This window comes from Monodon monoceros, unplaced genomic scaffold, assembly GCF_005190385.1.
Source record: "Monodon monoceros isolate NGI ecotype Baffin Bay Population unplaced genomic scaffold, NGI_Narwhal_1 Super_Scaffold_13, whole genome shotgun sequence".
Taxonomy (NCBI): Eukaryota; Metazoa; Chordata; class Mammalia; order Artiodactyla; family Monodontidae; genus Monodon; species Monodon monoceros.
This window is the reverse complement of record NW_021703769.1, coordinates 20444302-20455362: the sequence shown is the minus strand read 5'-3', so window position 1 is coordinate 20455362 and position 11061 is coordinate 20444302. Positions and strand designations below refer to the sequence as shown.

At 44.4% G+C, this 11061-nt stretch overlaps 1 protein-coding gene and 1 non-coding gene across 3 annotated transcripts in view; both read left to right on the top strand.

Moving 5' to 3' along the window:
- The first annotated feature begins 175 nt into the window (after nucleotides 1–175).
- On the top strand, nucleotides 176–310 carry LOC114895096. The gene has a single exon (XR_003793407.1). It is a non-coding gene; the product is annotated as a small nucleolar RNA U109 (small nucleolar RNA).
- A 5956-nt stretch (nucleotides 311–6266) lies between these two features.
- DHX35 (DEAH-box helicase 35) overlaps nucleotides 6267–11061 on the top strand; it is a 73057-nt gene continuing 68262 nt past the window's right edge. The window contains exon 1 of one of the 2 annotated variants that reach the window (XM_029221601.1): nucleotides 6267–6331. In XM_029221601.1, coding sequence (XP_029077434.1) covers nucleotides 6292–6331 — 40 coding nt within the window. In that variant the 5' untranslated portion in view covers nucleotides 6267–6291. The remainder of the gene's footprint in view (nucleotides 6332–11061) is intronic. The other variant, XM_029221602.1, reaches the window with a different exon arrangement.

Genomic DNA, 11061 nt, shown 5'->3' with positions numbered 1-11061 from the left:
CTTGAGTGTGGAAAGAATATCATTACAGGGTGGAATTTCTCAAGGTGAGATCTGAGGACCAGCTACATCAGAGTCAGCTGGGGTCCTTGTTTAAAATGTTGATTTATTGGCCCTACTTCCAGGGGAGGGGAGGGTGAGTATGGCAGACGGTTTGGTTCAAAAATATGTTATTGTCTTGCATGCGGAAATGTCTGCTCCTCATTCCTTTGGAAGCAGGAATACATCCATAACATGCTACGTTAAAAAAGGAGTTCTCAGGGCTGCCAATCTTACAGTAGAGGTTGAGTAGTAACACATTTCTCCTACATTAAAAAAAAAAAAATTTGTTGCTCCCCCCGGGAGAGAATTATATGTCCATATCTGTTTAATGTTAGACTTGGCCATTACAGACTTGGCTGTAAATATTTCAGTATATACGTCTGAAAGATTAAAAAACATAACCACAATACCTCCATCACACCTAAACAACTTTGATAAAAATTTCTCAATATCGTCAAATAGTCAGTGTTCAGACTCTGCTGTCTCATTATTTTCTCCCTGATGAGTTGTTTGAATTAGAGAGCCGTACAGTTTGCAGTTCAACCCAATCAGATGGCAGGGTCGACATGCTTGAAAAACTGAAGGAGTCAACTGAAAAGATGGCTACCCCACCTCTGTGGGCCTTTGGGTTGGGGAGTATCTGTGTTTTACTTATGGGACTTCAAGCAACTAACAAGAAAACCTAAGGTACAAGGTCACATAAGTGAAAAGTTACGTGAAGGAAACCAGAGGGCGGGGATGAAAAAAAGAATCAGGAAGGAGGCTATCAGTGCATGCCACCATGACCGACACACTCACTTTGGGCAGGCCACACACTTTAAGCTTCTCAGTAGCCAAGGCAGAAAGAGAAAACTGGTCAGATCCACCATCCACAGTGTCCATAAGGCTAAAGTAACTCCAGGTACAGGAAGAACAATTCTAAGATCAGGTAAGAATTTTTCACAAGGATTCTCATAAAAAAATGATACTGTGAAGTGTTCAGATAATAAACACAATGACATGTTCTGGGGTGTGCCCAAACACCAGACCCCACAAGGGCAGTTGTCTAAAGCTATAAAGGAGTTGAATGTATTCCGTGAGCATGGAATACATACCTTATGTTGCGTATGATCACAGAGGCATTGTTATTCTAGGTTCCCTGGTGCCACACGACCTGGAAATATACCGCAGTTTGCCTGGCAGAGGTCCAGTTTATGCCCGTGAACTCCCTGCTTTCATTCTCCGAAGCATCCCAATTTGAACAATAAAGCAAGCATACAGTCATCCTATCTAGGAATCACCTGGCTGACCTTGCCCTCCCCAACTTGTCCAGTTCCATAGATGTGCAAAATTCCTCAGGCAACATCATAGAGACTCCCCTAGTATTTAGCTGAGTCTCTTCTAGTGGATTCTCCACACCTCTGTACCCAAATCCTTGGAGCTGAGTAAACACTTTTGCTTATGCTAATACTTGTGTGAACCCGCTCATTTGTAAGCAAGTGAACAAACCAGACAGGTTTACATATGTTACAAGTTGCCGAGGGCTACACCTTAGATGCAGTGGAAAATCCCCGTGTAGTACAATTCAGGAAAGGCAATTCTGCAAAGAACTACCTCTTTTCAGGCTGGGGGATAGCTAGCACTCTCTGATCTGGCTTCATGGAGAAGACCCAAGGGCAGTTAGGATTTTTCTTAGGAAGCCAAGAGTTCTAGAGTTAAGAGTAAGTCCCCTACATACGAACGAGTTTCATTCCTAGAGCGCGTTCATAAGTCCAATTTGTAAGTCCAACAGAGTTAGCCTAGGTACCCAACTAACACAATCGGCTATATAGTACAATACTGTAATAGGTTTATAATATTTTTCACAGAAATAATACATTAAAAAAACCATTTTTAATCTTACAGTACAGTACCTTGAAAAGTACGGTAGTACGGTACAACAGCTGGCATATAGGGGCTGGGCTGGCACTGAGTGAACAGGCAAGAAGAGTTACTGACTGGAGGAGGGAGAGGAGGTGGGAGATGGTAGAGCTGAAGGATCGTCAGCAATAGGAGACGGAGGGCAAGCTGCAATTTCACTCACGCCTGACGCTGATGGCACACGTTGTTCCTTGCTGGATTCAGTTCTATTTACCCTCTTGAAAAAACGATCCAGTGATGTCTCGGTAGTAGCTCTTTTTTTCTTGTCACTGATGACACGGTAGCACTGTATTGCATTCTGAACGGCTGCTGCAGCCTTTGTGTACTGTTCTATGTTCAGGTCCTCTGCCTCAAAAACTAACAGTGCCTCCTCAAATAAAGAAAATTCCCTTGCCATTCCTGCGTCGTGAATCTCTTCGGTTCTTCAGTTACTTCTTCTTCTTGTCTCTCTTCATCCTTTTCTCTGGGCCTCCAATTCAATCAGGTCTTCATTAGTAAGGTCCTCGGGTTGCACAGCAACAGTACTGTAAAGTACACCAAAGCACAACCACTTATAGAGAATGCGTGCACTTGACAATGTATGCTAGACACGTGAACTAACAGATTGGATATGTGAACGCATGTTCGCATCTTTGAAAGTTTGCAACTTGAAGGTTCGCATGTAGGGGATTTACTGTACTTGAATACATGGATGGCTACCTATTATTTTTGCTTCATTCATTCGACCTCTGATAATCTCACTCTCAGAAATCCCTCTGAGGAACCATTCTGTTTCCAGCTGTCAGTCCATGTGGTTCTGGTGAAGCTGAGCACACCTGATTTGGGGAGGAGTGTATGACCCAGGTTTAAGCTAGTCAGTACGCCATATTCCCTGGCCCTAGTGATTGATTCAGGGATGGATATGTGGCCAGCCAGATACTTTTGCCGGGAATTTCTGGAAAGGGGCTTGATGCTGAGAGGATGTGACATGAGTTGACATGGCCACCTAGTTACTATGTGACACCTGGGTCAGCAGAAGGCAGAATGTTATGATCAGAAGCAAGCCCTGATTATGTCCTGTGTGTCCCAATGCAGCTGTGTCTCAAATCAGAACTACTTGGACTTTTTAGATTACATGAGCTATTTCTGCCTATGAGAGAATGGATTGGGTTTTTTACTACTTGTTACATAAAAGCCTTAACTGGTACAAAGATGAAAACTCCTAAATCCTATGCCTCCTAAACATGGCCAAGATGGTTGGATGGGAAATACTTCAAAGCAGAAAGTACCAGTTAACCACCATAGGCAGAGAAAAATTTCTAAAATGTACCTATGGAACATTTTGAGGAGTATCTTTGTGGAAAATCTGTCATTTGGAAGTTGCAAAATGTAATACAATGATCAAACTTTCATGTAATGAAAGTTGTTGGCAATGAGCTAAATAAATTCTGGATGCCATCTCAAGAAATAATGGTTTTAATTTTTAGAGTAGTTATTTTAGGCCATTCTTTCCGAAAATATTTAATTAGGAAAGGTAAGATAGTCCACTGAAACCATTCCTAGTTTGTGGCAATAAAACCACAGCATCAACATCTAGGTTATTACTTAGGTGTTTTTCCCTAGTAGAAGTCTTTGAAAGCAAAACAATCCATTCAAGACCGCTGGGCTCAGAACTTTCTGAGGGAGAAGAACTAATTCTCATTGAGAAGAGCTAAGCTCTAATGGTTTTAAATGGTCCATGTGGTTGAAAACCACTGGCCTGGGAATTAGAAAGCCTGAATTCTAGTTTCAGTTCTGATACTAAATTAGCTCATTGATTCTGATGAAGTCCTTTTAACCTCCATGGGCCTCAGTTTTTTCTTCTATAAAAGAGAATTTAGACTAGACAATTAAAGTCTCCTCCAGCTTTAAGATTATGATCCAGTAATTTGGGCATGTCTGCTATACTATCTCTTTGTAAACAGGAAGTCTTCATATAAGTCATAGAGTAATTTATAAAATACAGGAATCGTAAAAAGTGGCATTTATTTCATTTTCTCTTGTGTTTATGTATAAACCCTGTTTTGTACACTTGGGCCCTTAGTGAAAATCAGACAAAAATAAAACAAGGAAGAATCGATGTCATTAAGAATTAAAATTAAGTATAAAGCATGGTGTTCATGTATACATTACTCAATAGTCACTTTATTATTGGGCTGTAATAAGAATATAACATGATGCTTGTTCTCAAGAAGCTCCCAGTGTAAGAGTGCAGGCAGATTAACTACAGTTCAGCTAAATAAGTGTTAAATCATAAAAGTGAGCACACAGCTCTGCAGAGGGAGAATACTTAAGTTGGATCATGAATTTAGAGAAGTCTTCTTAGAGCTGACTCTTAGAAGGATATTAAAGGATTGATAGAGAATTCTAGGCACAGTGATTATCACTGAAAATAGTGAACCCTATTTTCATTATTATGGAACTAAATCAAAAGGGATATTTGGAAATGGGTGTATGTATGTAAAGTCTAACTTTTCCCCTGGTGGATTTACTCTATTTGAGTTATCAGGAGCTAACACTGAATGCCTGCTGTGTCTTACACAGTAAGGCTGTACATGTTCTCTCATTTAATACAACCTTTTTAAACCTCATTTTACAACTTAGATTGGATGACAGCCTGGAGCTAGGAAATGGCAAAGTTAGGATTCCAAATCATGTCTACTTGTCTCCAAAGACCTTGATCTTTCCACGACTATGCCATTTCTCTCAAAAGAATGCAGAATTTTCTTCACAGCTCTAAAGCGCATAGATTCTGAAGCCTCTCACTTCCTTCCAATTAGATTCCTATCCATTAAACCTTTCCTATTACTCGAACTTATTAGCTCTCATTTGGATTAGCAGAATCTTTCTCAAACTGGTTGCTGGAATCATCTGTGGAGTGGCTTGAAATGCAGGTTCCCAGGCCATGCCCCTGGAAATTCTGATTCGGGATTGATTGGGGTCTAGAATCTGTATTTTTCACAAGCATTTGAATCATGAGTAGTCACACTGGAGGAAACATTGGGCTAGTGTCCTAGCCTAACAAATCTACCCATTTCTAAGTTTTCTTATTCAATCCATTCCCCCTTCCCCTTTTCAGCGTTACTCTCAAGGTCCCTAAAGACTTGCATGCTGTTTCCACTGTTTTATTTACTGATAATAATAAACACTACTGTTCATCGAGCATTTACTCATTTACTCCCACGACATCCTCCCCCCACACCCCGCCGCCTTGGACAGAAGCTCCATGAAAGAAGAGACTGGAACTGCAGTACCTGGGCGCACAGTAGGCGCCCAATATCTACTGAACTAGAAAACCCTCAGGGTAGTTACTATTATTATCCTCCAATCTGAAAATCTGGAGACTAAAAGAAATAGTACAGGGCTTCGCTGGTGGCGCAGTGCTTAAGGATCCGCCTGCCAATGCACGTAACATGGGTTCGAGCCCTGGTCCGGGAAGATCCCGCATGCCGCGGAGCAGCTAAGCCCGTGCGCCACAACTACTGAAGCCTGCGCACCTAGAGCCCGTGCTCCGCAACGAGAAGGCACCACAATGAGAAGCCCGCGTACCTCAACGAAGAGTAGCCCCTGCTCGCCACAACTAGACAAAGCCCGCGCGCAGCAAACAAAGACCCAACGCAGCCAAAAATAAATAAATTTAGTAAGTATAAAAGTGTCTCAAGTTTGAAAATGACAACATTTATTCTAACTCTGCAAACATAGCTTGAATCCTGCCTCCAGTGCCCTGAGAGGTAGTCTGCAGCCTATGCTCGCTCACGCACCTGCAGAGCTAGAACACTCACTGCTGGAGACAGCTCCAAAATATGTTGCCACCCTCTGGTTCTAATTCTGCCCCTTAAGGCTGTGCTGAACTCCCTTAGTTACTCTTGCATATGACAACTCTTGAAAAAAAAAAAAAAAAAGAGTACAGCCGTGATAGCTTGTAACGTAACATTAATTTGGGATACACTGCCTCCTTGCCCACAGAGTGACGCAGGCGGCGACAAACTCTCGTGCCAGCGGTCCCTTCCCAAAGCTCACCCTTTCCGAGATGTGCGGCCGCCACCCAAGGAAGGCCATGCTCTTAGGGAGGCCACTTAAAACCCTGGTCCCTCACGCTACAGAAGCGGAGAAGCGCGCCCTTTTCTACAATATGGCGGGTCGGGTCACATGGGCCCCGCGCCAGGGCTGAAACGCACGTTACGTGGCTCGGAGGGGGCGGTGGTCACGGGGGCGTGGCGGTAACACCGCGGAACCTCCAGGGCTCGGGCTCCTTGCGGGCCCCGCCCCGCGGCCTCTAAGGGGCCTCGTGCGCAAAGGAGGGGTGGAGTCTTCCTCGGGACCTTTCACCTCAGCATGGCTGCGCCCGTGGGACCGGTGAAGTTCTGGAGACCTGGTAAGGCCCTTGGCGGAACGCTGGGCAGATGCGGCAGCTTGACTTCGGTCTTGGCCCCGCGGCCGGCGTCCTGGCGCCTGCGACCCTGCTCGCAGGCCTGACCTCAGCGAGCTGGCCGCCGTTGCCTCCGAGCTGGTGGGCTCCGCGGCTTAGGCGCCGCAGTGGTCCCGAGGGATTCAGGGATCCGCCCCCAGCCGTGGCAGAAGTTCACCGTGTGACCTCGTTCCAGTCTCTCAGCCTCCACAGGCTTCGTTTTCCTCACTCCTGATGCCTGTCTTGCCCAACCCGTGCGATGGGGAAACGCTAAAGCGCCCACGCGTGTCCTGTTACAGTCCTGGGGCTACGCTGGGGCCGGACAGGGGCTGCTGCTCGGGGTTTAGGAGTTCTTGTTAGGAAATCAGACTGCCTGGGTTCGAATTCTCGGCTCTGCCGTAGAGTAGCAGAGTTCATTTGGGCAAGTCATTTAACCCTTCTTAGCCTTAGCCTTCTTACCTGTGAGATGGGCAGAATAGTCACATCTATCCTGTGGGCTGGAATAACGAGCACGACGCATTGTTTGATGTAGAGGAAGTGATCATTAAAAGGGAAAGTAGTTTAGTCTGTTTTTGGGTTTCTGTCCGCCCCACGTGTCTGCCAGAAATTGAACACCCCCCTTCGTATTGGCTGTCACCCACTCACCCTCTTGCAGGCTAACACCATTCTCAGCCGCAGAATGATTTGCTTGTCTTGTTTGAATTTACTCATTAGTCAGGATTTTATTGAATGTTTACGTGCCAGACCCTTCCTCCTCTTACAATCAGTTTCCTGTGAAAAACAAGTTTCTTAAAGGGTTACCGGCTTGTTTTTTTCCCACCACTTGCACCTCCGCAGGTCTGGATGTGCACAGTATTGTATATTGCAGCAAAAATGAAATAAGACAGAGAAGGTAATATAAGGGAAGCTTTTAAAGGGTATTTAGAGTGGTTCCCAGAAATTCTGAACGTGCCTATCAGTGATGATGAACATAAACCTAAGCAAGGGTTGTGTTAATTCTTTTTTTAAAATCTGTAGCTTGTCCCCTAAGGATAATTTTATGATTCAGCATTTAAGTCATCAGCCAGTTATCCATCCTGAGTTTTATTTGCAGCCAAAGCTAAGATCCCATTAGATAATGAGATATCCTCTATTTTATTTATTCAAGCCTTTAATAACAGGTCAAAGTGTTAAGTACAATAAAGGCCTAAATGAATTGTTGAAAATCAGACCAGCTACTCTTTTGGTTAAAGAACATGGGATTATTCTAAGAGTTCTATTCCATTATTTAGTTAATTCACTGAAGTTATACTTAATGAACACCTCGCCTTGTGGTTAGGAGACAAATACGGATGACTAGGGCTCTGCTCTCAAGATTTACACTCTCTCTCTCTCTCAATTATAATATGAAATTGGATATCCTCTTTTTTTTTTTTGCGGTACGTGGGCCTCTCACTGTTGCGGCCTCTCCCGTTGTGGAGCACAGGCTCCGGACTCACAGGCCCAGCGGCCATGGCTCACGGACCCAGGCATTTCGCGGCATGTGGGATCTTCCCGGACTGGGGCACGAACCCGTGCCCCCTGCATCGGCAGGCGGACTCTCAACCACTGCGCCGCCAGGGAAGCCCGGATATCCTCTTTAAGAGATTTTAAAGTGAGGCAGAAAAAGGCGGTGGTAAGGAAGATGAGCTCTACTAGGGTCAGACTGTAGAGACCATACTGACTACCATTTACTAACTTGGTGATTTGGGAAAATCACGGTTACCCCATCTGTAAATTGGGAATGACACCTACCCAAAGGATTGTTTTGAGGATTAAATGAGAATACACATCAAGCTCTTAGCACTAGATACATATTAACTATTATAATTACTTGGAAGTATAGAAGAGGGGGAAAGTTTGAATGTGTGGATAAGAAATACTGCATCAAGACAGGGGTATTTTTGAGGTGAACGTTGAAGCACAAATGAGGCTTTGTTCTGCAGAGAGGTAGGAGAATGGAGCTCTAAAGGGTGTAGCGTAAACAAAGGCAAAGTGGGATGGTACCTCAGCAGTGTCCAAAACACCAAAATAATTGAGTAGCGTGGTGTTTAGTGGCAGGGTATATTTTGGGGTGTAGTAGGAGATGAAGCCAGAAAGGTAAGTAGGGGCCTCATTGTGAGAAGTCTCCATGCAAGTTAAAGAATTTGGGTTTCACTGTTTTTAAGCAGGAGGTAACACAATGAGGTTTATTTTTGGAAGATAACTCTGGCCTTGGTGAGCAGAATGCTTGGGGGAGGAAATTAGAGTCAGGGACACCTTTAAGAGAAGGTGCTACTAAAATCGAGAAGAGATATTGAAAACCTCAATTCTGGCATGTGAGCAGTAGGGAGGGACCTTATGGGAGAGATTTTAGAGGCAGATGTGGGGGAAGGTAAAGTCGGTAATGACTCAGATTTCTGGGTTCAGTGACTATCTTGGTAAGTGGTTCTCAAATTTTGCTGTATAGTTGAATCACTTGGGAAGCTTTTAAAACTCCTGTTCATTCATACCCCATGGTAATAAATCAGAAGTCCGGAGGGGCTAGGAATCAGGCATCAGTATTTTTTAAAGATCCCCAGGTAATTCAAGTGTGCATCAAAGTTTGGGAACCACTGTTCTAGGTAAACTGTTGTCATTCACTGAGATAGGAATGGATTTAGTGCACACGTACTGGGCCCTTTGTGCTAGTCACTTTTACTTAACGTCTTATTAAGAGGTAACAATATCTTAAAAAAAATTTTTTTTATTATTTATTTTTGGCTGCGTTGGGTCTTCGTTGCTGTGTGTGGGCTTTCTCTAGTTGCGGTGAGCGGGGGGCTACTTTTTGTTGCGGTGCATGGGTTCTCATTGTGGTGGCTTCTCTTGTTGCGGAGCATGGGCTCTAGGTGTGTGGGCTTCAGTAGCTGTGTCTCGTGGGCCCTAGAGTGCATGCTCAGTAGTAGTGGCGCGTGGGCTTAGTTGCCCCACGGCATGTGGGATCTTCGCGGACCAGGGATTGAACCCGTGTCCCCTGCATTGGCAGGCAGATTCTTAACCACTGCGCCACCAGGGAAGTCCCGGTCACAATATCTTGTGATGGAGGTATTACTCTCATTTTACAGATTAGGAAACTGAAGTTGAAGATATGAAAATAGGATGTGGGAAATACACGGTGAAGGTCAGGGAAGTGAGTGAGACTGGGTTTAAGGCTAGATGAATATGTCCTATAGGCTGGGAGTCACAAGCTCAGGTAGCTACGGGGGGCCTCTGGGACAATCTAAATAAGTGAAGGTGCTGGGTGGAAATAATAGGGAGTGGTGGGAACTGTGGCAAACTAGAGCGTGTGTACACTGATACGTGTACAGTATTGATTACACTGAAGCGTACACATGCTCTCTAAAGCAGGAAGCTGTAGGTGGTTCCACCCAATTGGTGTCATATGGGCTCAAATATCCAGGTTAGAATGGGAAATTTTTACATGTTTTAAATGAATGATTTCAGACATTTTAACAGTGACATATTTGGGGTCCTTGAGTTACTAGTTTGTGATCTCTACCAGTTTGTGATCTCTGCCTTAAGACCTTTGTATGAGCTGCCTGAGGTTTTTGTAGAAAAAAGTCTGACTTGATTTGCTAATACAAGTGGATCAGAAGGGCCTGGCCATTTTCCTTCCTTCATTCAACAAATATTTAATGATAAAATCAATGTTTGACAGTGTGCCTGGCAAACGCTTTATAGCAACAGCTTTGAAGATTTTTTGACCTGATCTACAGTAAGAAATGTGTTGTGACCCAGCATGGGTGCACATAATGTATTGTGTTGTGATTCAGCACGCATGCACATGTATGTGCATGCACATACACACACACAACTAAAGAGAGTTGTACAAAAACAATATTGCTTCTTGGGGTGCACTCTGATACTTTCTATTCTATTTCTAGTTCATCTTTAAAAAGTGCTAGCCATGACCCACTACATGAGTTTCCTAACCCATTAATGGGTCACCACTCAAACTGAAAAATTGGGTTAGAGGGACTGCTGGATTGGTGGGGGGCGGTGCTTTTATCAGCCTTGTTTTATAGATGGGGAAATGGTTTACAAGAATTACAAGCTTGTTACTTGCTTAAGCACTGAGAATGTTCCCAAGGGAAAAAACAAACCATAGGCAGCCAGAATGGGCCGTGGGATGTATATATAGTGGGGAAGCAGGCCTGGTTTGGTTGAATGAAGTCTTTTGTGTGGAGGAGACATGCTCCTCATTGATTGACAGTAGCTGTTCTCGTAAAAGACCTCATAACTGAATGTACTGAGGTGAACTTGGCTGTAGGTTAGAGACAGGAGGGATGGGGTAGTCAGGAAGACACCTGGGTGGATTAAACCTTGGTGTGGGAGGAAGTAAGAGACGTTGCGGGAGCAATGTGAAAAGATTCTAGACATGCTGTAGGGGTTTCCCTGGTGGCACAGTGATTAAGAATCCATCTGCCAATGCAGGGGACACGGGTTCAAGCCCTGGTCTGGGAAGATCCCACATGCCGCGGAGCAACTAAGCCCACGCGCCACAACTACTGAGCCTGTGCTCTAGGGCCTGTGAACCACAACTACTGAAGCCTGCGCACCGCGATGAAGAGTAGCCCCTGCTCGCCGCAACTAGAGAAAGCCCGCGTGCAGCAACGAAGACCCAGTGCAGCCAAAAATAAATATAAATTAAAAAAAAATAT